The sequence below is a fragment of the Myripristis murdjan genome, chromosome 1, assembly GCF_902150065.1.
Source record: "Myripristis murdjan chromosome 1, fMyrMur1.1, whole genome shotgun sequence".
Lineage (NCBI taxonomy): Eukaryota > Metazoa > Chordata > Actinopteri > Holocentriformes > Holocentridae > Myripristis > Myripristis murdjan.
In genome coordinates this window covers 9,486,638-9,513,776 of record NC_043980.1, presented here as the reverse complement: position 1 = coordinate 9,513,776, position 27,139 = coordinate 9,486,638, and the positions used below count along the sequence as shown (strand labels likewise).

The window sequence follows — 27,139 nt, the reverse complement described above, 5'->3', positions numbered from 1 at the left end:
AATGCAGAGTGTGTGTAGTGTGTGTGTGTGTGTGTGGGGGGGGGGGGGGGGGGGGGGGGGGGGGGGGGGGCTTGTGATTTAGAGTCGTGCGGTATTGCATTTTTTCGCTTGCAGAGTTTTGCATGTTGCAGCTGCACACATGTAATCTGTGCACAGTGATGCACCCTAATCAGCTGTGATGATGCATGCTACAGTGCTGCCCTCTAGTGAGAGGAGGGCTGGATGATGCAAATCACCGCAATCTAATGCACTGCACAACATGGGCGCACACACACACACACACACATACACACACATGCCTTGAAGTAAGAAACAGGCAGGCAACAGTGTTAAAATTTTAAAATTAATTTATTATATTTCTTTGTCATAGAACTCATTACTTTTTGTTCATGGTTAACATACAGCCATTCATATAGAGAACAAATGAGTTTTTTTTTTTTTTTATTCATCGTTTTCAATTAACTTAGAAATTTACACTCTTCTTTGTGACCCCGCAGAGGAGAAAAATATCCTTTTTTCAAAAGTATCTTTTCTCGTGTGTTTTTTTTTTTCCCCTCAGGGAAAAGGCCCTCTCTGCCTCCTCCTCCTCTCCCGTTCTCTCTCTCTCTCTCTCTCTCTCTCTTATTTGGATGAACGGATGCTGAGGCGAGGAACACCTGAACACACTGGCACAATGATGAACACGGGCAAAGGGGGGCTGATGAGCGTTGGAAGTTGAACACTGAGCCACTGAACAACACACCCGGTCTCTCTTTGCTTTCTCTCTCTCTCTCTCGCGCACACACACACACTCTCTCTCTCGCACACACACACACACCTCGATACAGAGAGACAGACCCATCAAATCATTTAAAAAAAAACACCACGAAATAATAAACAACCGCAGAAACCCATAACCCACAAAAATGACATAAAAAAATAAAAATGAACTATGTGATCATATACAATCATTATCAGTGCATGGGAGCAGAGGGAGGCGGGGGATATGGGCTGTATTATTGTACAATGTCACAACGTGTGATGGGGGTGCATTCACATGAAGCGCTGCTGTTCGGGAAAAAAATAATAAAATAAAATAAAAAAAAAAAGCTTTCTCGTCACTTTGTCCTCTCCTGTCAGCGAACATAATGCACGGGCTTCAACGTGGACGGTGAGCTGATTCAACCTAAGCTGCAAGAGGAATGACTGGTCTGACGTGTGTGTGTGTGTATGTGTATGTGTGTGTGTGTGTGTGTGGTATGAACATTAAAACAACAGCTTTACGGTGGATCAGGATGGACAAAAGCTGCAGACAAGATTGATTTCCGTCTATTCATTCCCATTCAGGTCAATAGAAAAAAAAGCAGTGTTTTTTTTTTTTTTTTTTTTTTTTTCAGCCCAGGTTGTATTGAAATGTTGACTCCCATCATTGATAACTGCACATGGCACAGCCTCACCTCTGGCTTTAGCGAGGAGAAACCACTCCGCTGCACCTTCTTGCTATAAGCATTAGCCTGCATCAGTGCAACGTTGGTTTCTGGCCCAATAAAACATTAGAAATGTCCTTTTTGAAAACAGGAAACTCACAACACAGTCAAAGACGTCTTGAATCTGCCCATGCACACACACACACACAAAAAAAAAGATTACAAATGCTGTTTTCTAACATGCCACACCGTTCTGCTGCAAAGTCTGCTAATGCTGCATTCACTTCACCTGGGAACTCGCAGCATCCGCCTGATTAATGGGCGCCCTGTGACTCTGAACGCCACATCGTCGCAGATTGTAAGTCAGAAAATCTGGTTTCTGAGTTCAAATGGATGTAAACAAGGCAATGTGTTGTTATAAAAACTAAAAGGTTAGGAATCACTGTTTGCAACCTTTTTTTTTTTTTTTTTGACAATTTCAAGACGAATCTGTCCGTGTTGTGAAGTTCTTGCTCTCAAAAAGGACATTTATGATGGTTTTTGGGAAAATCAGTGACCGTCAGACCGTGTTGATGGTGAGCATGAGGTGGCAGCAGAGCGGTGAGTCTCTCATCAGTGAAGTCAGCAGTGAGCTGGTGCTATCGTGCAATTATAAATGATGGGAAGCAAAAAAAAAATATATATATAAACAACCTGGATTGGAACTGCTCGCTTTTCCTCCATCAAAAACACACCTAAAACCAAGTCATTGAACCAACTCTCACAATCCCACTCACATTATAGAGCTTTTTTTTTTTTTTTTTTTTAACAACCTGCAGTAGAACAGAGTCCGAGTGAAGAGTGAAGGGCTAAATCTGGCGGCCCAGTGGGAGAGTGGAGAGGATTAGATGGATATGGACCTGGCAACCGGCCCTGCTGGTTAATTGGCTGCAGACAGCACTCTGCCCCGGGGACGTGGGACCGGGTGGCAGCACCAAGCCTAGTGCCAGTCAGCCGCCAAGGCCACATTGTGTGTGTGTGTGTGTGTGTGCATGTGTGTGTGTGTGTGTCCAGACAACATGGTGTCTTTTGTCAGTCAGTGATTCGCTCTGATTCAAGGACAAGATGGACAGAAGGCAGAGGAAGTGTATGTGTGATGTACGAGAGGACAAACAGGACGCCTGCAAGTGGTCACTGTGTGAGGACAGTGCTGTGTGTGTGTGAGTGTGTGTGTGCATGTGTGTGTGTGTGGACAAGGCTTCACAAAGCAGCAGCAGTTACCCAGCCAGTCATCGACTATGAGCCTCCAGCAGCTCCTTCACAGCGAAGGCCTGTTTCTGCTCCACGTCTCCTACCTAAGAAATCGCATTACATCATCTTAATAGCGATTCGATATTTCTGACACAGAGAGAGAGGATCCACACACACGTACAAAATGTGATATCATTTTCAATCGAGGACCGACCCCACCGATTTTTGCGATCGATCATTTTGGCAGGGGCTGGCCTCGTGTTTTTTCAGATGATACGTATCTCAGTTTGGACTAAATACGAGCTCAGATTCGGGTTCTCGGGTCAAAGAGTTCGACCCGCCGCTGATTCGCACTCAGAGGCGCCACTTCTGGAGACCCAGTGCTCTTCTAGATATTCACTATCTTTGGGCGAAGCTGCTGATCCCGCTTTGTGAAGTTTTCCCACAAGAAACACCAGTGGCTAAATCAATCATCAGACCTGGCAATTAACAGGCATAAACAATAACGATGATAATAATAATAATTAAAAAAAAAACATTAGAAATCAACTCATAAAACCCTGCTTAGGATACAACACCATTGCATGGCTAGCTAACAGTTACCTTTTATATAAAAAAGTATACATCCTCCATGTATATATTATAAAAGAAACAAAAAAATAAAACCACATCCCTCTGATAAGGTGCAATTCAGTTTCAAAGACAAGACAACCATTTGCATTTCAGCATGCAACTCCAATAATTTTTTTTTTTTTTTTTCAAGAGATGATAGTCTCTTTTTTTTTCATATTTTGACATCTTTCACCATTTGGAGGAAGAAATAAAAGGTTGCCAGAAATCAAAGAGGAAGTGGAAAATAAAAATAATTATAACAATCATAATAATAATAACAATTAAAAAAAAAAAAAGCTTCATACCAGCACCGCTTTGGTACCAGACACAGAACATTAAAACAAAGAATAAGGTCGAAAGTTGCTGTTTTTCTCCTGGGGTCCGGGCGGCCCGGGACTCCGGCCCAAACCGGTTCTGAGCTGCGGAGCGACGACAAAAATGAGCTGGGACACACAATGGCCGGCCTTCATGGCGATCGCATAACAGCTCGGGCACAAACACAGCGGCTACAGTAGTCCGACTGTTTGACTGGCAAGAGGACACAGCCACAATCAGACCACAGCGTACAACAGAGGCTGCACTGTGTGTGTGTGTGTGTGTGTGTGTGTGTTTGTGAGTGTGTGTGAGTGAATGTGAGAAACTGGGACAAAGTTGTGAAAGCAAACCGAACAAAAAAACATCATAAAAAACAACAACAACAAAAAAAAAAACACAACGTGGTTTCTTTGTGTCGTTAAGTCGACTTCTATCAAAATCATGATTGGCAACAGGAAACTGTCACTCAGAGGAACCAAAATGGCCGCCGTGGTGTGACCTCGCAGGAGGCCGGGATACCGTCCATCGACTCGGGGTGGGGGGTGGGTGGGGGGGTGGAGCTCGATTCATGCAGTAGGCTGAGACAGTGCTTATGAGCTTACACACACACACACACACACACACACACACACACACACACACCGACACATACGCAACGCCTTAAAAAGACATTAAATATCAAGCTGCCAAGTGGATGAAGTTTAAAAAAAAAAAAAGTACAAAAACAATGTTAAATAGAAAAACAGAGGGCTGGAGACGCCTCACACCCCTCCCGCCCTCCTCCCTCTCTCTCTCTCTCTTTCTCTCTCACGACTTCTACAGAACAGATTGAAACAATAACCAGAAAAACACACGGCACGCCGACCGAGCGACTTCACACAAAAGCAAAGTGCACAACAAAAAAAAAAGGGGGAGAAACGGAGGAGCGTTGGAAAGGTGAGCGGGGCCTGTTTTCCTCCCTGTGCTGCCTCTGATTGTACGGATAAAACCCACCGCCGTCACTCCCCCTTCTCTCTGTTTCTGGTTTAGGGGAACACTAACCCCTCTGGAGGCTCTCTCTCTCTCTCTCTCTCTCTCTCTCTCTCTCTCTCGCTCTCTCTCTCTCAGTTCAGTAGGTCTGGCCACAACGGGACGGTGTGTGTCTGAGAGTTGCTGGGGCGAGTGAGCAGCCAATTACAGGTGGGCTAGAGTTACAGGGTTGGTCACACACACACACACACACACACACACACACACACACACACACACACACACACAGTAGGCTTGGACTGATGTATTTTTTTTTTTTTTTTTTTTTTAAGACCGATACTCAGTATTCAGTACCTCAGTATCTTTAAATGAGCATATTTCTAGGGCAAAAAAAAAAAAAAAAAAAAAAAAAATTAGGATAAATCTTTTTCCAAATGCAAAGCTGATAAAGCAAAATGAAAGTGCAAACGATATTAAATTTTTTTATTTTTTTTTTTTAAAAAGAACTAAAGATTAACCTCGAGAGGAAAGACATCTGACACGCCGATATCAAGATATATATATTTAAAAAAAAATAATAATAATAAAAATAAGGCAGATATCGGCGCCGGATATCCGTAAACCCATAAATCGGTCGAGCCCTAACACAAAGGTATACACACACACACACACACACACACACACACACACACACACACACAGTTTGCTTCTCTATTCTAATGGCATTTGATATGCGGCCAGGTGTCTGCCTGCCTGTGTGCCCAAATTTGTGTGTGTGTGTGTGTGTGTGTTTCAGCGAGTCCATCTGTCTCTTCGGCGCTACAGTGTCTTTCATCTTTTTGATCTGCGGTGCCACAACATATGGACTCCTGGACGCCCCCCCAACACACACACACACACACACACACACACACACACACACACACCCCTCCCTCCTCTCTCTCTCTCTCTCTCACCAAGGCCAACAATCTGCCGTGGAAAAAACAGGCCGCGTTATGAGTCCTGACCCGCACCGTCGTGTAAACGCGTGTTACGGCGTGTGCGAAGACGCGGGCCGAACACACACACACACACACACACGCTCCTCCCGCTCGTCGAAATGCCACGCACGTCCGCCGGAGCGCTCTCGAGATGTTTACAGAGCGGGGGAAATGTCAAATCATTCCCCGAGACGCAGCCGGATCACAAACACGGCCGCTCCTCCTCGCCGTTACAGTAATGTGCTGCTTCATGTTATGGTTTTCCTTGTTGAGTCAAAAGTGATCGTGTGATGCTGTAATTTATTATTATTATTTTTTTTTTTTTTTACAGCGCAGCTTCTGACGGCTTGAAAAAGAAACCGCTAAACGAGTGACGCTCTTTACGTGCTTCCCTCGCGATCTCGAGGCCGAGCGCGAGGAACAAACCGTGAGGGAGTGGCGCCTGTTTTTGGTCCAGTCTGTCCTTGCTGCGGGCGATATCTGTGGCATGAAGACCCAGCACTTGCCTATCGGTGGTGATGACGCACATTTTGGCAGCCGGCGGGGGGGGAATGTAATCTTTCAGCTTTCTGGAATGTGACACACACACACACGCACACACACACATGCACAAACACTCGAGTGCACATTTCTTTCCGTTGCTTACATAAACAGGACAATAACAAACTGGCAGCAGCAGCTTCTGTTCCTGAGACCTGATGGAAAAGGGAGGGAGTCCTACACTGCAAAAACTCAAATCTTACCAAGAACATTTCAAGTCAAAATGTCTTAAAATATCTCATTACACTTAGAATAAGACATAATCACCTAAGAAATAACTTGTTTTTCGACAATTTTCACTCGTTTCAGGTGAAAATTGCCTAAAAACAAGTTGCTTCTGAGGTGATCATGTCTTATTTTAAGTGTAATGAGACATTTTGACTTGAAATAAGACAAATAATCTTGGTAGGATTTTGTGTTTTTGCAGTGTATGGGTCAGCACAGTCTCCTCTCCATACTTTGGAAATACCCACATTGTTTTTCAAGATATTTCCAGGCCTGTGGAGCAGCCCCGACAAAGGGAGGGAAGAAAAGGAAAGAAATTGAAGAAGTGTTTAAAAAAGGCACCCCCTGTAAAATGATCCTCTACACACACACACACACACACACACACACACCCTTGCCAGCCAGTCCCCTTGATTTCCGGCTTGACTGCCTGCCGCTAATGTTTCTTGCAAGAGATCAATCGGTGGAAGCCACGGAGCTGGCCGGGAGCCAGAGCCGTGAAGGCACGTCGCCCCGCAGCCCGGCAGCCGGCCACTCCTCCGCCACTGCAACACACACCAAGGAAGGGGGAGGGACCGAAAATGCGTGTGTGTGTGTGTGTGTGCTTTGAAAATAGGGGTTGGAGCAGGTCAATCAGGGTGCACAGACTTGATTGTTGTCAAGCATGTTTGGAGTTGCATCCTATTACAGTTACTGGCGCCTCTCCAGTGTTATCGCTGAAACGACACAGAAATAATTAGCCTTGATTTATGACTTTAAAACCGCAAAGATAAATCTGCATCAACAAGTCATTCAGTCTCACGTTGACTCGTAAAAATCTTGTTGGAAATGAAAAAATCTGCCAGTTGAGATGAGATAATCCCGATGCTCATCAACTCGATCGTCGTCGTCTTGATCCTCGTGGGCGGATCCGCCTCGTTTCGACAGATTTGCCCCTGTGTTCTCAGCCCGCCGGCCGATTTTTCCTCATTTGCACTGCAAAAACTCAAAATCTTACCAAGATTATTTGTCTTATTTCAAGTCAAAAATGTCTTATTTCTAGTCAAAATATCTCATTACACTTAAAATAAGACATGATCACCTCAGAAGTAACTTGTTTTTAGACAATTGTCTCTTGTTTCAAGTGAAAATTTGCTTGTTTCATTGGCGTTCAGCTACTACATACATACAGTGTATCCCAGCTAAGTTGTTAACGCTGATATGTTGACGTGTGTTTGACAGGCTTTGTCAAAGAACATGAAAGATGTGCTTTCTTAGCGCTCGTTTTTCTGCGACACATTGCGCCGATAAGCTGACGTGTTGACGCTGATGTGCCGATAAGCGTTTTCTTTGACAGATTTTTTTCCAAATACTATGAAAGCCCATTGTTACTTAGCAGTCGGGCTCTTTAATTCATGGTTTAAACAGGCCCATATGTGGACATACATTTTCTATAACAGAAATTAGCAAATACTGTCACTGACATGCTTACTGAGATTCTTTGATCAAAGAAGCATTAAAATGACAGCGGTTCCCAGTAGTTCCTGCCGATGGACCATCTAATTTTATTTCCTAATGCACTATTTGTCATGTAAGACACTGCTACTGCAATGCTGTATTAATGATTTCACCTTCTATCACATACTAATCTTGCAAGGCAGTCTAGCCATCTGAAAAACAGATGCACTGCAAAAACGCAAAATCTTACCAAGTTTGTCTTATTTCAAGTCAAAAATGTCTTATTACTGGTCAAAATATCTCATTGCACTTAAAATAAGACATTATCACCTCAGAAGTAACTTGTTTTTAGACAATTGTCTCTTGTTTCAAGTGAAAATTTGCTTGAAACAAGTGAAAATTTGCTTGTTTCATTGGAAAAATTTGTTTCTTGTTTCTAGCTAATTTTCACTTATTTCAAGTGAATTTTCACTTTTTCCACTGGCAAATTTTGCCAATGAAACAAGCAAATTTGTCTAAATTGTCTAAAAACAAGTTACTTCTGAGGTGATCATGTCTTATTTTAAGTGTAATGAGATATTTTGACTAGGAATAAGACATTTTTGACTTGAAATAAGACAAATACTCTTGGTAAGATTTTGTGTTTTTGCAGTGTAGTGTGACGAAAATAAAGATTTTAAGACTGAATGAGGCTAAATGACTCGGGGATGTTTTCGAGAGCATCCCTGTGATGAGAACGTGGCAGGTTTGTGTCCCCTCCTTGTCCTGCTGACGTGTCCTTGAGCAACACAATGAACCTTTTAAGATCCGGATGAAAACATCAAACGGCGCGGAGCCGTCATGAGCGCGGCGAGGCGGCACAAACGGCACGGGCAATCGTTCACCGCAGCGATCCGGTGTCTACAGATTTCCCTCGGCGGGGCTGATGAGCGCCCCCCCCTTCGTTTGGCGAGCTTTGACTGCATTGACGGAGTAAATTCTTTTCTCGTCGGAGTGAAAAATCATGCCCACGCTCCGTCCCGTACGACTGTTTCTGTGAAAGGCGATGGGAAAGTTGCTGCCAAATGTCTCTTTTTCTCAACTTGAGGCCCCATTCATCATACTTGGCTTTGTTTGTTAACCTTTGCTCCCTCTCTCTCTCTCTCTCCCTCTCTCTTTTCCTGTTTTCTCCATCTTAAGAAATCGTCTTCCCCATTCATCTGCTTTGGCCGAAGATGAAACAGCGACACGTTTTCCCCGCTTTTCTTCCCGACATGCAAATGAGCTTTTTTTTTTTTTTTTTACTTGTTGTAACGAGGAAGTCACATCAATGCAAACAAAAAAAGGAGCATAAAAGAGGTATGGGGCCGGTTAATGATGTGTGTGTGTGTGTGTGTGTGTTCTCTCAGTTCTGTGGCATTTACAGAAACGACTGAGCTCAGAGCTTTTCCATTTTAACTGAAGGGCTTTGCTTGCGTAAGTGCACGCTGTTTGAAAAAAAAAAAAAAAACAAAAACCCTTAGGAAATGGTTTCAGGATTCCTTCCAACTTCACCCAAATCATCTTCCCCCTCCGCCCCCCCGCCTCTTATCTCATTGGTCCGCTATCTCGGTTGCCGTTGGTGACCTCATAGTGTTAGGGATCAGGAATTCATCAAGGGAATCGTCACCATGGTGATGAGGGGGGCAACGGACCGAGTGAGGTAACCCGTGCTCGCTGTTTTCACAGGCCAAGCAGACACCCTTATCTGGCATGACTCACTCTGTCTGTCACACACACACACACACACACACACACACCCAGGCAAAACACATACATGTTCGCCCAAGAAGGTTGAAAACCAAAAGTCGCCAAACACACACAGAGAGCCTCAAACAAGTACACACACTGGAAAACACAGAAGCAAGCCTACACACACTCACTCTCTCTCTCACACACACACACACACACACACACACACACACAGTCTTCACCAGATGTGCGGCCTGATTACAGCGGGCTGGGAGTTTGGGAGTGAACCCTGGTTAAATGCCCCTTGGCCGTATAAACACCAGCCCCTGATGGGATTTGAACCAGCAGCCCTCGGCACATGTGCTTGCCATTTTAATTTACTTGAATTGCTCTTTCATTGTCTATAAAAACAAAACAAAACAAAACAAAACAAAACAAAACTTTTTGTTGCCTCGGATGGTGTGTGAATTGAGTTTGGGCTCCTTTTGCACCACACAGACAGACAGATAGACAGGCAGACAGACAGACAGACAGACAGACAGACAGACAGACAGACAGACAGGCGGACAGGCAGACAGGCTTTGCAGGATTGTGGTTTGAGGCCTTAATTTCTTTCTTTCTTTCTTTTTTAAATATCAAATAAAACCCCTGGTGAGCCTCGTGTTAACAGCACACTGCTGACATCAGGCACTTTCATTACAACACTTCTTTAAAAAATGCTGCCATTTTTTTTTACAGTTTGCAAAACTGTAAAATCTGGTGTTTCATCCAAAGTGGCACTCATCTATTTTGGGGGAAAGAATCACTGCCTGGACTCCTCGTTTAGAAGATCCACTCTGCGAAAGTGTCTCGTCTTAACCGAGGACTGACATTACCTTCTGTCCTTTACAATCCAAACACAATTTGTTTTAATTTTGTGCCGTCCATCATTCTGAAAGTGCTGGTTTCACTTCTAATGGGGGATAATCTCATTCTGGAGAACGAATCATCGCAGTCATAACGGCTGCCTTTGCTGTGCTGTAAAATCAAATCCGGTTTACGACCCTTTTCTCTCCAACCCTGGTGGGGCAGGGCGGGGCATTTGGCGCTCAACACAGAATTTTCACTTGTTTCAATTGAAAATTTGCTTGAAACAAGTGAAAATTTGCTTGTTTCATCGGCAAAATTTGCCAGTGGAACAAGTGAAAATTTACTTGAAATAAGTAAAATTAGCTCGAAACAAGTGAAAATTGTCTATTTCTTAGGCGATCATGTCTTATTTTAAGTGTAATGAGATATTTTGACGAGAAATAAGACATTTTGACTTGAAATAAGACAAATATTTTTGGTAAGATTTAGTTTTTTTGCAGTGTGCTGTTGCTCCGTTTCATGCCCGATTCAATCAGACGTTATGAACTGCAGGAATTCAAGCTGAAGCTTACATGTGTTACCCAAAACAAATTCATTTTATATATATATTTTTTGCTTTAAGCTGCAGCTCTTTTCCAAAGCTGCGAACGGTACATGGGTACTGGTTTAGTTTTATTTTTTTTGCTCAAGGACACTTAGAGCGAGGTGGAGGCGGCGGGAAAGACAGAAAGCCACTGGACTTGAAAGACGAGCAGCGAGCCTGAACTTTTCCCAGAAATCACGACAGACGCGTACGAAGACGATGAAAAATCTCCGTTTGCTTTATGTCAACGTGACATGAAAGCTACAATATGAAACTTTTTCCCTTGAGGCAATAAGGGCGTTGTTACCCCCCCCTCCCCCGTGCCTGATCATGTCTCCTCACCCAAACCTGTCAGTCAGCTTGATGAGACGTTACCTTTCAAACAGCTTCTCGCCTGAGGCTGCGGTAAACAGCGTCTGAAAAGCCACCGCAGGTGTGTGTGCAGCGTGTTGAGCTTTGGTATTGTTTCATTCCATAAGGCCGGCTGTCACTGTTGTTAACGCCGACATGAATTTTTTTAATGCCTGACAGCCACTTTATAAAAAAAGGCCGCTCCCATTCAACAGTGAGAGAGATGCATGTGAGCCGAAACATCCAGAACATCACTGAAATCCACCTGCAGGGAAAAATGTGGGATTCAAGCGCGTACACACACAGACCAATAATGTGGACTGTGTCCGACTGACCTGTTGTTATTTTAATGTAAAAAAAAAAAAAAAAAAAAAAGTATAGCTGTGTTTCAACCAGCTCTGTCAGGATTAACACAAAAAGGGGATTTGATCAGTGAGATATGCTGCTGCAGTGATCGACTGGAATAAAAACCTGCATGTTCTCCATGTCCTGCACATGATCTCCTATCCCTGCACTGCAAAAACTCAAAATCTTACCACAAATATTTGTCTTATTTCAAGTCAAAATGTCTTATTTCTAGTCAAAATGTCTTATTTCTAGTCAAAATATCTCATTACACTTAAAAAAATTGGCAAAATTTGCCAGTGGAAAAAGTGAAAATTCACTTGAAACAAGTGAAAATTGTCAAAAAACAAGTTACTTCTTAGGCGATCGTGTCTTATTTTAAGTGTAATGAGATATTTTGACTAGAAATGAGACATTTGGACTTGAAATAAGGGCAGGGCTGGCATTTGGTGCTTAACACAGAATTTTCACTTGTTTCAACTGAAAATCTGCTTGTTTCATCGGAAAAATTTGCCAGTGGAACAAGTGAAAATTGACTTGAAATAAGTAAAATTAGCTCGAAACAAGTGAAAATTGTCTAAAAACAAGTTATTTCTTAGGTGATCGTGTCTTATTTTAAGTGTAATGAGACATTTTGACTAGAAATGAGACAAATATTCTTGGTAGGATTCTGAGTTTTTGCAGTGTGATCTAGGTCAGGCTCCAACAGCGTCCGTCTTCATGTTTTTAAAAACCCTGTGTGTTTGAGTTTACACGCCTGACACCTCAACCTGTTTCCTTTATTTAGAGCGAGCTGTTGATTAAAGTTGCAAGGGGGGCATCAAACTTATGATCTCTCTTTCCCTCGGGGAGCCCTGCCGCCCTACCCCAGGTGGATGTTTGTTCTCGGGCTCGGTCAAGGACGCTTTGCCGGGACACGCGCCGCTAAAAATAGCGGAGTGGAAAACCGGACAGGCTGGTGCGCGTTCTGAGAGCCGTCCTCTCGAAAAAAAAAAAAAAAAAAAAAAAAAAAACCCCGTCGATCCGCTCACGTCTCCCCGAGGCGACGCCTGCCAATGACAGCCATCTAGGGCACGGCGAGAGCGCTCATGCCTAAATGTGCAGATGATAGTGATATGTGGGCAAGGGGAAGGCATCGCCATGGCAACGGCTGCCCTACCCTGTAAAGAGAGGAGGAGAGAAATGAGGCGGAGAGGAGACAAATGCACCCCTATTATTGACACGAGGCATTCTTCTGGGGATTAAGAGTAAACGGATACACACCCGAAATCGAGAGCGAGAGACACTGCATGGGTGTGTGTGTGTGTGTGTGTGTGTGTGCAGTGTGGAGCAAGATTTTGACAGAAAGGGAGCGAAATAATTGAGGCAAACAGGAAAAAAAAAATCACCTTGTTATTGACAGACATTTTCTGAGGACTGAGAGGAAATGCATACACACTGCAGACGGAGCAGGTATTGTGTGTGTGTGTGTGTGTGTGTGTGTGGACGGGGTTGGAGAGAGAGAGTGGCTGAAAAACAGAGATTCTGAAATTTTGCGAGAGGAGACGAGAGAGAATATTTAAGCTGCTGTGCGTCTCTCTCAGAGGACGGGCCGACCTCATCTGAACGCTGCAGCGCCTCGCCTCGCCTCGTGTGACCCCACCCACTTCCCCCTCACCCGCTTAACCCCCGCCCGTCCGCTTCCGTTACCACGGAAACAAAGTCACATCAGCTGCCAGACAGACAGAAAGAGAAGGGTGATCCTTTCCCCCCAAAACTGGCCGTGATGGCTCACACCGGACAAACATCCACTGACAGATTTATTCAGAGCGGTGTGTGTGTGTGTGTGTGTGTGTGAGAGAGTCCCTCAGAGCGCACACACACACACACACACACACACACACACACGGTTTATGCACACTCATGTCTGTGTCAGCAGACACTGCGGGACGGGGAATGAGAGAGCCTCCTTTCCTCCCTGTTTCATCACCGCTCTTCCTCCCTCGTCTTCCTCCTTTCTTCCTGCCTCCCTCCCCCTCAAAATCTTTCAAGATATTTTTTCTCCCATCTTCCTCTGGCTCCTTTACACCTCCTCCTCCTCCTCCTCCTCCTCCTCCGCCGCGGTCCGCCACCCCGCCCCCTTCATCTTTCTCTCTCTCTGCCTCCTGTCTCTGATCTTGTCCCCCCTTCGCGGCCCATCGCCTCGCTCAAATATGTTACTAGACAGACCACACACACACTACACATGCGCACACACACACACACACAAGGACAGAGGTACATGTGGATGAGTGTGAGCGTCATTCTGGAGAGTCCGGCCGCGCACACCGCCACCGCTGAGATGGCTCCGCGTAGTCCGTTCCGATTTCGGCGAGGAAAAAAAAAAAAAAAAAAAGGGCATCAATGTGAATTATGATTCTCGAGGCTGACCCAAGTAAAAAGCGTGAAGTGGGAGTGTGTGTGCAGCGAGTGCTTCTGGAGGGAGGTCGCCGAATATGACAGGAAGACATCCGAGGGCGGCGGGTGGCGGGCGGCGAGTTGCGGGGGGGCGTGGGGGGCATCGGGTCAGTCCGTACAGCGAAGTAAACATTGACAGAAACAAACAAACAAAAAAAAGAAAAAACGGTCCTTTGCTTCCTAGTTTTGTTTTGTTTTTTGTTTTTTTTGTTTTTTCTCCACAGGTTTCACACGCCCACGAAATGTCCCTCGCTCGCCACCGTGGCGGCCTCACCCCGCGTCGAATCGAGAGCAAGGCTGAGGTGAGGAGGAAAGGGAGGAAAAAGGGTGGAAAGGGAGGAAGGGCGACGACATGAGAGCGTCTGGCCCGCCCCCCCCCGCGAAAAGGGGAGGATGAGGAAATCAATGATTTTATTTATCCAGTGGTTATATCCTCACAACGCTCTCGGCACAAATCCACGGTGAGTGTGATTCCCTTTTTAAACCCCAAACGAATTTTTTCCAAGGAGGATTTTTACATCCCTGCAACGTCAGTGCTGCCTGTATCGCTCCACGTAAGAGGTGTAGTTCATCGTAGGTATCGTCCCGCCCCCCCCCCACCAACCCCACAATCAGTGCTGAGGCTTCGAATCGCTCGGGCCTGACCGGCCGATTCGCTCGTCCTTCCCGTCGGAGCTGCTAGCGCTCGCTGGGCGCGCGCGCGTTGACGTACGGGTTCTCCAGGAGGTAGCGGTACCTGTCATAGTGCTCCAGCATGTACTTGGGCGCGTACATGTGCTCTTTGGGGTCCGTGGGCGGGTACTCCTGCAGCGAGCCGTCGAACCAGCCGCCCGTGCGGATCAGGTCGCGGATGTAGTTGAGGTCGCGCTTGTCCTCGTAGTCGCCCCAGCGCGGGAAGTCTCCGTTCTGCGCCGACACCAGCTTGAAGTGGATGCCCTCGGGCGTGAAGCACCAGGAGCAGTGCCAGCCGGCGAAGTGGAAGGGGCTGCCCACCGACCACTGCACCAGGATGTGGCCCGTGTCGTTCTCGTACTTGCGGAAGCCCGGCATGGTGTAGTACTCGCGGCGGCGCAGGCGGATGCCGTCGCCGTCGTAGACGTCCCGCAGCATCCCCAGAGTGCAGCCGGACACCACCTCGAGGGAGCCGAGCTGCTTCCAGAAGAACCCGTACAGGGACTGGACGAGGGGAGAGAGAGAGGAAATGAACGACAAAATCATTAGCACAGATTTCAGATTATCTGTATACAGTTGTCCCTCGCTATAACGCGGTTCACCTTTCGCGGCCTCGCAATTTCGCAGATTTTTTTTTGTGCAATTTTGCATTTTTTTTTTTTTTTTGCAGTGTTCAGTGTTCTGCGTCCTGATTGGCTAAGGGAGAGCCCGCGCATTGTGTTCTGCGTCCTGATTGGCTAAGGGACTGTAGACCATTGTCAATCAATCTCCTCCGTGCCGTGTCTCCTGTACAGTACAGAATGTGTTCATTCTATAATACTGGACTTTTTCTACGAAGGTTTGAACTTTGAGAGTTTAAACAAGAGAGAAAAGTGAGGAAATGTTAATGCCTGTCTGAGAAAAGTGTATAAAGTGTGTAGTGAGGGGTTTTACAGCCTTAAAACATCTATAATAATTGTAAAAAATAAAGCTGACTACTTCGCGGATTTCGCCTATTGCGGGTTATTTTTAGAACGTAACTCCCGCGATAAACGAGGGACCATTGTATTTCATTTTTCATATTTATTATTTCCTCAGTATATCTTACATTTCTTACATTTCAACACTTAAACATCTCATATTCTTAGGTTAGTTTATTGTATATACTTAGCCCTTATTGTCTTTAGTGTATATATTTCGTATATTTAGTCTCTATTGTATATACTTTTAATTTTAATTTTTAATTTCATTTTATGTTTTTTATTGATGATGCTGCTGTAACGTGTGAATTTCCCAGTTTGGGATCAATAAAGTATACCTATCTATCTATCTATCTATCTTCAATACAGTTACAGTGCACTAACATTTCAGAGGCTGCAGCAGCATGGAACTGAATCAGGCTAAGACCCTGGGCGAGCGGTGACGTTTTTATGTAGTCAATTTTTGGGCATTTATTTATTAATAAAAACGAATAATATGGTTTTTAACTATACTATATCAACTCGTCAACTCGATTTTGATAGACACGTGTGCGCATTTTGCCCCAGTGTTACCAACAACAATGTGTTGCAATTTACAGTGTAAATGAAAGCGGAAATTATTAGAACGGACGGATGATGCAGTAATAACCAGTTACAGAGTCAAGCAAATGACACATGAACATGCTCAGTGTTACCATCAAAATGATGTAATTTACCATGAGATCTGAACTATTGGGACATGTCACGGGGTGAAAACACACAGCAATGTCACCAGCTAGCCTACATGGTCAATGAAATGACACACAAACATGCCCAGTTGCCCATCAGGCTACGCACCAAAGTGATAAACGTCAGAGAACACCTCTTTTTCATAACACCTGCAACAGCCTAAATCGATGAAACATGCCAGGTCACTCAACTGAAGTTGTATTTTCACCCATTTTGATTGGGACGATGCAGATGAAAGAACAAACTAACGTTAACGTTCCCGTGCTAGCTAGCCAGCTAACGCCGTTAACGGTAGCTAGCTGTCAAGGGAATGACTTGCTGTTGCCGCTGAACATTTCAAGCGAGCTGCTACGTAGCTGCTCGTGTTGCGCGTGCGTCTTCTGAAAAGCTGATTCGCAGGCAGCTTATTTTCCATTCAAAACGCCCACGTACAGAAACACCGGCTACAAAACTACTGTACATACTCGGTATCACCGAGAGCATGCGCGCGTCAAGCTGTCAACTTTCCAGCATTTCGCTAGCAAATTGAGATAGATACGTGTATATAGGCAGCGGTTTGCAACCAAAATGATAGAAATAAGGTATATTATAAAAGGTCACACTAGGAGACCAACATTTTAAAGATTTTAATTGAAGGGCTTGGGCATGCGCTGCATTTATAGCTTATTATGACCGCTTGCCCCTGCTAAGACCCTTTTCTGCATGTCAGCCCCTCTCTCTGCCCTGTCTCTCCTCTCTCTCCACTGCTACTGTCGATTAAAAGCAGAAAATACATTATCAAAAAATTATCATTGTCATTGGTGGATATGAAACTGCCATGAAACTGAGATTATGATGTTGTTCCTCTGCGAGAAGAGGTCTAACAGTTGATTTCAACCTTTTTTTTTTTTTTTAGGGATATAAATCTGTTTTCACATGAGGCCAGAGAATCATATTTTATTCTTCCTGCCGTGCGCACCTTGCTTTGATTGACAGCCTTCAGCCGCACCTGCTCTCCTTCACGAGGCTCATCAAATGGCTCGTGACAGCGACTGTTACCTCGTCGGCACGGGACGCTGACTGTTTTCCCCTGGAGGAGAATCCGCCATTTTACCGGTTTACGCCCGAGGAGGTGAGGGCCAGAGAAGCAGTTTCATGTGATGGATGCAGATTTTGTGTCGATTCATGGACGTAAATATGCAGACGCATTCTTTCTGTCGGATTTATGAAGCCATATGGATGCGCATGCGTCTGTTTTATAAATCTCAAGTCTTTTGTGTAATGTTCGCCTCATGCACGCTCCCACAATCAGCCATAAACAGGGGTTGCCACGCCCCCAGTTAGCTCATTTCCACATAAATAGCTGTTGCTTCTCATTATTTTTTGTTGTTTTTTTAGACATGGAAGACAGCAGGGTCCTTTAGTCGTCATCGCTGTCATTACGCACGGCTCAGCCTATTTATAGCACTCATCATCATGACTATTAATTGATCACACATGTGCCTCTGAATAAATCCACCCATCAATCCATCTCTATTATGTGCGACAGTGCAACAGACATATTCTCATTCATAAATAAGATAATCAAGAATTAAAATGGATGGTTAGTATAACAAGGGGAATGTCCCCTGAAGCTCCATGCCATTACAGTTATTAACTCGTAGGAGCTTGAATCTTCACTACCTTGCGCATATGGATGGCAAAGGGTTCGGTCCAGCCATCAAACAGCTTGAGGAAGACGAGGCCCTCGTGCGCCGGGATTTCATCGGCGTCGTTGATGACAAAGACGTCGTCCGTCCTGGCGCCCACCACCCTGGACATGCCGTTGCGGGTCAGGAAGGTTCGCAAGTAGTCGTCAGCGATCCAGCCGTCCTGCCGCCCGCCCTCCGGGAAATGGTCCAGGAACACGTAGAGGATCTTGTGCCGTATGTAGTCGTACGTACCGTTGAGGAGGAGGCGCAAGAAACTGGGAAGGATATCACAAATATTACAAATGAAATTCAGCTTATTAAGTTTGAGTGGTAACACTTTACAATAAGAGTACAACAATTAACGTTAGTTAATGCCGTAATAAACATTAAGGAACAGGTAATAAACATTAAGTAACAGTTAACTAACCATTAACTAATGTGTCTAAGAATCATGTGCTAATGCTGTTCATGCTAAGGTATTAATTTATATGTTATTTAAGTGTTATTGTAGAGATTATTAACATTAGTAAATGCCATAATAAGCATTAACTAACAGTTAATTAACCATTACGACATTAACTAACGTTAACTAACGTTAATTGTTGTACTCTTATTGTAAAGTGTTACCGTTTAAGTTTTTTTTGGTTGTTTTCTTTGTATTATTTTTTTTTTAGAAATAGTGGCCGAAATAGGAATGAAACCTTGGGAGATATCGCAATAGTCTATGCTCGGGGTACATGATTAAAATTGAGGGGGGGCGGGGGGTAACACACTTTACAATAAGAGTATAACAATTAACGTTAGTTAATGTCGTAATAAACATTAAGTAACAGTTAACTATCCGTTAACTAATGTGTCTAAGAATCATGTACTAATGCTGTTCATGCTAAGGTATTAATTTATACGTTATTTAAGGGTTATTGTAGATATTATTAACATTAGTAAATGCCATAATAATCATTAACTAACAGTTAATTAACCATTACGGCATTAACTAACGTTAATTGTTGTACTCTTATTGTAAAATGTTACCGATTAAATTTTTTTGGGTTGTTTTCTTTGTGTTATTTTTTTTTTTAGAAAGAGTGGCCGAAATAGGAATGAAACCTTGGGAGATAGAGCAATAATCTATGCTCGGGGTACATGATTAAAATTGAGGGGGGTTTATTCCAAAATGATATACCCTTCATGTGAAACAGAAGTGACACCGACTCTTACAAAACAATTCAGACAAAAGTACAGATGCTTTTTTTTAAAGAACAGCAGGCAATAAAAGTGCTTGGTTGACAAAATGCCGACACAGGAAAAACCCATCATCCATACACTGATACATACCGATTGGGAGAATAACTCAATTAACTCAGCGATATGCATAGCGAAAGAGATTGTTCCCCAAATCTAGTCATTTTCATGCAGTGCCACAAACTATGATTGAATACGCCAATCTGGCCCTCCAAGGCTACACACAGAGCCAAATCATCTTTCTATTCTCATAATCGGCTGTAAAATTGCTCCCAAGGCACTTCATGTTCCCGAAGTAACTTCTTCTGTAATTTCGATACAGCAGTGATACTCGGGAAGCGTGAAGGTTGGATGTAAACAAAGATTGCGAGCTGTTGACAGCGACAACTCGACACGCCGAGGAGGTGTCGCAGCCTGGCACAAACTTTTGACTGGCAGGCTTTTGCTCCAACGGCTCGCAAAAAACTGGCACCCTGGTTGACAGGATACAGGCTTAATCTGTGTCTAATCTCGTATCTGCATTGAGATCATAGTTGTAAAGCCAGTGTCAGTCTCTTTATTCAAACTTTATTTGCACACATTCACACCTGGAAGCTGTCGGGTACAAACAGTCTCTTAATGACGGCCACTGGGCAGCTCATTTCAAAGTTATGTGCATTGCTCAGAGACAGCTTGATATTAAGGGCACCTTTCCTATAACCCTCCCACCGCACACACACACACACACACACACACACACACACAGACAAAAGCCCAGACTCCTGAGTCTCACCTCAGAGGCCGTTTCTCTCCATAGGCAGTGTAGTTGGACTCACAAACAAGGAACAGATCCACGGCCTGTGCCAGCTCATGGAAGCGCACATGCAGCAGGTCGAACTCGTGATTGACATTGATGGCGTTGATTACTCTCCGCGGCGTCTCCCTCGGTGTCAGCCGCTCCTTGGTGGGCAGATTGGAGTGGTAAACCATGGTGGGAACCCCACAGTAAGGTCCGTGCCACCCCGGTCGACACACACACTTGACCAGCCGCTTGCCGCCCCTGGCCCTGGGCTTGGCTTTGGGAGGGATGGCAGTGGAGGGCTGCTGCTGGGCCTCCAGGGGTTTCCGCTGCGCAGCGGCCCCAGCCCGGGATCCTGCCCCAGCTCCAGTGGCCACCGGGCCCCCTGATTTCCCAGAGTCCTCCCTTGGAGTAGCCACCTCCGTCCCCTGCCTGAAGCAGAGGGCTCCAGCTTTGGTTCGGACAAAGTAAGGTGTTTTGTCGTCCTGAAGAATGTGAGTGCGGGTGTGGAGGTCTCCCAAGGATTCTAAGGGGTCCTGATCCTTGAGGAACACCACCCGATGCTCCTTCCCAGCCAGGGCATTCTCTGCTGGGAGATCTGGCATGGCAGGCTGGGCTGGGTGGCTGGGGTACCACGGCTTCATGTGGTCCTCACCTCTTTCCTAAATACAGGGAAATGGACGAGAGGGGAAAAAGGTTCAACAAACTTCCAACTGAAAGAAAAAAAAATCTGTTTTTCTAAGGTTGTTCTTCTGAAAACATTCAATGATTAACTCCATCCAACTTTGGGTAATCATGCACAGACAGTTGCCTGGTGATCATAAATCCCACGTGAACCTGTTTTCTTATGAGGTTTAATGGTTAAACTATAACCACAATCTAATCAAGCCCCCAATGCACCTTCAAGCACGCCCTGTTCAGGTAGCTCTGCTTCAACCAATCAGCCTGAATCCCTTAATTGGATCAGGTGTGAAAGAGCAATACAAGGACTAGCATGAAGTTGCCTTATTGTGCAACCACAGGCAATTAAGCAGTAAAATTGGCACCCGGGACCATGAGAGCGGTTTGAGGGGGATCAGGTCCTTATACCATACCATAAAAAACACTGGAGACCACCAACTAAAGACCAGGTTACTGAGGTGAGGCAAAAGTGTTATATGAATAATGATAATGCATTCCCATTTAACCCCTTTCAGGCAAACAGAATTGAAATCTATGGGAAGGTTTGTCCTATAATAAATGTAATGTATAAGCCCACCTCCAGTAGCATCATCTTTTTCCTGGAAACGCCTAGTCACCCCCAATGTCTCCCAACCCAGAGCTTTACCTATATGCGTATTAGTACATGTATTTTTAACGTCATATTAATTTGTCGGTGAGATCAGAGACACTTATGAAAGAGATTATTCAGGAGTCAGCACAATAATCTCAGTTAAAATTTTAAGCGTGTGATATCTTGTCCTTGCCTGAGAGTCTAATGTGAACATACAGTATGTATGACTGAAAGACCAAAAAAAAAAAGTGATGCTGGTTTTTGCATGGGATGCAATATGCAATATGCAACGTGGCTCGTGAGCATTACTGCATGTCATCCCTCCCTCCTCACTCTCCGCTCTGCAGTAGTTACCAGTGGTAGAGGACTGTACTGTACTGTACTGGGCAGCTACTAGTTGTGAATACATAATGCGAGTGTGAATGTAAGGCAGAGTGTTGCAGAGAAAGAGCATGCATGCACGGTTAACCGTTGCAGGGCTGAATAAGCCGCAAAATAACCTTTAAACACCTTTAAACATGGGGTAAAACTCGCCATTCTGTAATTATGCAAAAGTCCAGCATCACAGGAAGAGTTCGAGTGGGTCAGACTCAGTGCTGTTTGGAGGTACGTGTCAATAACAGGGGTGTAAGGATTCATTTACTGTATCGATGAGTTGATTTTATGAGGCACGTGTTGATGCATGGACCCTGCGTCCTGTTACATGAGGTACTAACCACACAAACCAAACAAAGACAGCTGTCTCTGCAACCACACCGTGAAGAAACGGCTGGCTGACACAACAGAAACAATGTTTGCAGCTCTGCCACGCCTAAAATCCAAAGTCCAGGAACATTTTTATTTGCTTCGGTGGGAGGAACAGCACCTAGGATTGTAAAACGCAAATAAAGTACTTTGGAAACACAACACCTGGCCACCACTTGTTTGGTGAAAAAATTTACCAGATTGTTCCAGGTGTATAAAGACATTTACGATTAGGTTACAACCCCTTTCATTCATAAAAACGACACCGTGCATAATGCAGCTCTGCTCTTCTCCACACTGGAGAAAATGTTAGCGTTATTTTCAATATTTCACTTTTCATATATGAAATGTTTTTTTTTAACATCACTACATATGGTTAACGGAAAGGTAAATGTAAGGAGAAAAGGTTACTCAAGTCGAATCAATTAATCAAATCCTGGTTACATCAAATAGTCCAAAAAAGAAAAATAATTCCAGAATCCAATCACCCACTAGTGAATCGTAAAGATAAATTAATATCCCTGCTAAATACACATACAAACATTGTTTTCACAGCCTAATGGCACCTTATGATTATGATCTCAGCTACATAGCCTCTTTATTCCAGTCGTATAAACCTCATTCTGAAGTTTATACATCCGGGTGACCTTGTGACTCGCGCTCATGCGGCAGCGCTTGTTTTTATTTGGATAATACACGGGCTGAGATGAACTGCTGTCCCGGCTAATAAAGACTCTGGAAATAAGGGGATGAGAGTGCAAAAAAAAAAGTTTGTAGCTGTCTGATCAAAGAATCTAAAATATTCTTTGGTCCAGTGAGAGCGCGTACACAGATATGAAGACATTGGGGGAAACAACAGATAAGAGATAAACTCTGACAAAGCCTAATAAAGGCTCCATGTTCACTTTGATGGATTATCTACTTCAGGCAGTCGTTCACACTCGCACGAGAGTGAGTGGCAGCGAATTGTGTCTTCTGAAGGCAGGAAAATGAGTCCTCATATCTCGCACCATGCTGACTGTCTGCTGACAACACTGGGTGCAATGCAAAGGAGAGGGGCACCAAAAAAAAAACAAAAAAAAACAAAAAAAAAAACTGGATAACAGACAGAAACAATATTTTGATAAAGGACTATGACAATGTAGAAAATGAAAGAACAACATTAAGATGCACCAAAGTGATAAGGGATGATTAAAATATTTCTAATGAAGGAAAAAAAAAAAAAAGGAGTGTGGTACGCCCTGTCTTCCATCTCATCTAATTAATGTGGCACTTCCCATTCCAGCAGACAAATGTTGACACTGACAGTGAAATTATTACTTGTGCTCTTGGGCTTGATATCACATAATTTCATATCATGCCACACTAGGAGGATATCAGCGCTACTGTTGCCATTGCTATATCCCAATTATTTGTGACATCTGTTTTTGGTAATATATTTTGTGAATTTAAATTAGATTCTAGGGTCACAAATGTTATTATAAAGTGTGCATTTCAGTTCCTTTTTGGTTTTTGGCCACTATTTGAGTTTTATGAATCCGTATGCAATATGGCGAACTATAATATCCAAATCGCAGGAACTGGAATATTTTGCTAAAGGTCAAATGGCTAGAAACCATATTCTCCTGATGTAAGAAAACATGTTGGTCTGGCACAGACCCCAGGAAAAACTGCATCAAAATCAATTTAGTAATTTTTTTCTCAGCAAAGATAAAAACTATGATGTAAAAATTAGCTTTCCCACGAACATCATGACTCATATCACAATATCTGTTAAAATCATCGGAATATGATTTCTATACCCTATTGTTGCGCCTAAAAATGCATTAATATGTAGGTCAGATTACCGCTAAGGTATAGTTGTTCCAACAGGATTATTATACATTTTTGTCTTTTCAGGTATGAATGGCAAGGGAAGATTGAAGAGGACAGTGAGGTTCTTCTGTTAAGTGTTAGCAAATTTATCGTTTTAAGTTTTGATAATATTACATAACAGTAAATACAAGTGAATCCTGTTTTAAGAACTTAAAACAAACATACTAACAGGCAGCTGTGGTGAAGAGATGTATAAATTTGCAGCTCCAGCCCCATGAACACAAACTGCAGAGCACAATAGCTTTGCAATAATTTTATCTTCACTGCATTGAGTTTTGATTTTAGACACATCATTTGTAGGACTTCTCTCTACACTAGTCTTTATTTAAAGTTTTACAGTAACTGTCCTCAGTTCCTGTCTCTTGCGTAATGTAATTGCATCATTGCACACACAAACTCAAAAGAAAAAAAATCCCATTTCTAATGCATAACCATTTGGTAAAATGCACATGTGCTGCCCTCACCTCACTCGGAGTGTCTCCCCTCTTGTTCTCCTCTGGTTTCTCCCAGGGATGAGGCGGCGCTGGCTCCGCCTCCAGCCTCATCTCCAGCCCCGCCTTGCCAACAATTCCTGGACCTCCGACCACGACGCCACCCATCCCCAGCCCCATCACGCCGCCGCCGCCACCTCCTCCTCCTCCACCTCCTCCACCCACAGCGCCCGCTGCCCCTCTGGGTTTGCTGTCAGACAGGCGGAGCACCGGCGGGGGTGGGGCCTCTTCCGGGGAGGCGGGGCTGAGCGGAGTGGTGGCCACGCCCCTCTCCCTCCAGAAGAAGCCGGTGACCATGATGAAGGACTTGATGTTGGGGTATGGGGCGGAGAGCTCGCGCAGCAGGGAGACGTAGTGGAGGGCCTTGTAGTAGTGGAGGAAGGAGATGACGCACAGGCCCACCGTGCACAGCAAGAACACCCTGTGCCGTCGCATTTTCATCCTGCAGCGGGAGAGAGAGAGCACACACACACGTCAGCGGGGGACTCATGACTGACACTTTGCTGAGGCTGCAATGGACATGATAAACTCCCAAACAAATTTTTTTTTTCTTTTTTTTAATTTAAAATGCAATTTCCATTCTTGAACAATCCCTGTGGTGTAGTTTGCTGAAAGCAGTGAGAGCAGTTGGCTAACTCGGTGGTTTTCAAAATGCTTTCCAGGAACTCCCGCGGCTTCCAGCAGCTCCTCAGCAAAATGACGAATGGCTTGATTTCCCAATAATTTAATTCACTAAAAACTGTTACGATACAAAAAAACGTAAGATTATTCTAACATTATTAATTCCACCACTTTGCATCTAGAATTGAGTGTTCAAATATGAATACTGAACACCAAAATCTGTTTTCATATCTGCATTCCTTTGCAGAAAATCACTTGAAATTGGGGTGCAGAAAGTCCAATTTGTGCTTCCGGATCATATAAACTTTTGAAAACCCCTGTCCTAATTGATCATATCTCATATATGGCTTTCATGCAATAATCTGATATTAAATTGATTCGAAAAAGAAAACAATCGATAGTTGCAGCCCTACACTTTGCATTCAGCGAGCAGGTTTTGCTTGCCAGAAGTTTTCATTAGTTTGGCAGAGACACAGTGGGTGTTGTAATTCAGCAGAACATCAGCCATTTGTTGGATGTTGTGAAAATATAGATGGCCCCGGTGAGAATAAGACTCCTCCCACTGGCAGTGTTGGCTGCCGCGCTCGACCCAGCGAGCTATCCATAATCTAATGATGATTTACGATAATGATCACGCTGATAATCTATTTTCCAGCTGCATCTCCGCATTCCAACGCTGCACAAGGATGATACAGAAATAAAATGATGGAGATGAGATGGAAGGAAAAGAACAAAGTCTGAGAAGAAGTGTGGAGAGAAGAGACATTTTTTTTTTTTTTACTTTGGTATTGTCTCACATTTTATCATCAAATTGACTTTCCCTTCTCTCCAAGTGTGCAAGAGGCGGGAGAAAGGGAGAGAGAGAGAGAGAGAGAGAGGAGGGGAAGACGGAAGAGAGACGAGAGATAAAATGTAATTCTTCATAATCTCCGATCTTCATAATCATCAATAATATGAGGTGATGTTTGATAAATAACAAATCACTACAATCTAATCCCCAGTTGGATGATCCCTTCCCCTGTGGCTGATAACCACAATCACTCTATTATGTCATAAAAAACAGACGTGAAAAAGAAAAAATGTCATCAAAAGGATATGGTAAATGAAATTGAAGCACATGAACGTGCAGTTGTGCCTTGATTTCCGAGGCTCTGACTTCGCAGAAGTCCCCCGCGCGACTGGGATTTCTTTTTTAGCCGGGCGCAGGCAGCACTGTCAGGAAACGGGGACACTCACTGCTTATGCAGCAACTTCTATTCTTACACTCTAATCCATCTTAAAAAAAAATGTCTTACATCTTCTGCGGACCACCTTAAGCATACAATTGGCAGGAGGGGGGAAAAAACCCCAACAAAACACTGACGTAAGGTTAAAAAAAAAAAAAAAAGCCAAGTCTGCCAGTAATCGCCCCACAAAGCAGCGCATGAATCTGAAGTAGCTTATTCGGCATGGCCCCCAAGGGACCCACAGGAACTCCTGTACATGAAAAGAGAAGAGGAGGAGGAGGAGGGGAAGCGTAGAAAAGGAAAGGGAAGGAGGGATGACTAGGAGAACAGCAAATGAAGGAATGAAAAAAAGTGGGAGAAAGATGAGGAGGAGGAGGAGGAGGAGGAGAGGGCGGTTAGGAGGGGGGATGGAGAGATGTGGTCCAGTGGAGGGGAGGAGAGGAATGAGCGAGCCATCCGTGGGAGCTGTGAGGAGGAGTGATGGGAGCCTGGGAGGACATGGGGGGGGTGATGTGAAAGACGGAGCGTCCTCTGTGAGAACAGGCTGCTCCTGCACTCGTGTGAAGGGCCGCCGGGGCCAAGAGACGGAGAGAGGCGGTAACAACGTCCCGCCGCTCCGGCTCTCAGGGTCAGACACTCAACACAGGCACGCGGCACATCCACTCCTCCGCTCCGATCTCTACGCATCCTCCCTACCTCGGATCAAATTATGCAAAACTCACTCCCGGTCAGTGTGTTTCAGCTCAGTCCATAATTACAATACAATCTCTATCCCACTTTCTTCAGGACAACCTCCTCCAAAGTTTCTATTCTCTTTCCGTCTTTTCTTACCCGCGTACCAGATCACAGAGACTCCAGCCTAAACTCTTAA

At 44.4% G+C, this 27,139-nt stretch overlaps 1 protein-coding gene and 1 long non-coding RNA gene across 5 annotated transcripts in view; both read right to left on the bottom strand.

Moving 5' to 3' along the window:
* Nucleotides 1–370: 370 nt before the first annotated feature.
* LOC115360398 (uncharacterized) lies at nt 371–6,344 on the bottom strand. The gene is made up of 2 exons (XR_003928341.1): nt 6,116–6,344; nt 371–5,460 (listed from the first exon to the last, which is right to left on the bottom strand). It is a non-coding gene; the product is annotated as an uncharacterized LOC115360398 (long non-coding RNA).
* A 5,845-nt stretch (nt 6,345–12,189) lies between these two features.
* Nucleotides 12,190–27,139, bottom strand: part of mgat3b (beta-1,4-mannosyl-glycoprotein 4-beta-N-acetylglucosaminyltransferase b) — an 83,054-nt gene continuing 68,104 nt past the window's right edge. For all 4 annotated transcript variants that reach the window (XM_030053250.1, XM_030053240.1, XM_030053268.1 and 1 more), the window contains 4 exons: nt 24,395–24,863; nt 20,033–20,700; nt 18,011–18,293; nt 12,190–15,164 (listed from right to left, as the gene is read on the bottom strand). In XM_030053250.1, the coding sequence (XP_029909110.1) occupies nt 14,667–15,164; nt 18,011–18,293; nt 20,033–20,700; nt 24,395–24,863 (1,918 nt within the window). In that variant the 3' untranslated portion in view covers nt 12,190–14,666. The remainder of the gene's footprint in view (nt 15,165–18,010; nt 18,294–20,032; nt 20,701–24,394; nt 24,864–27,139) is intronic.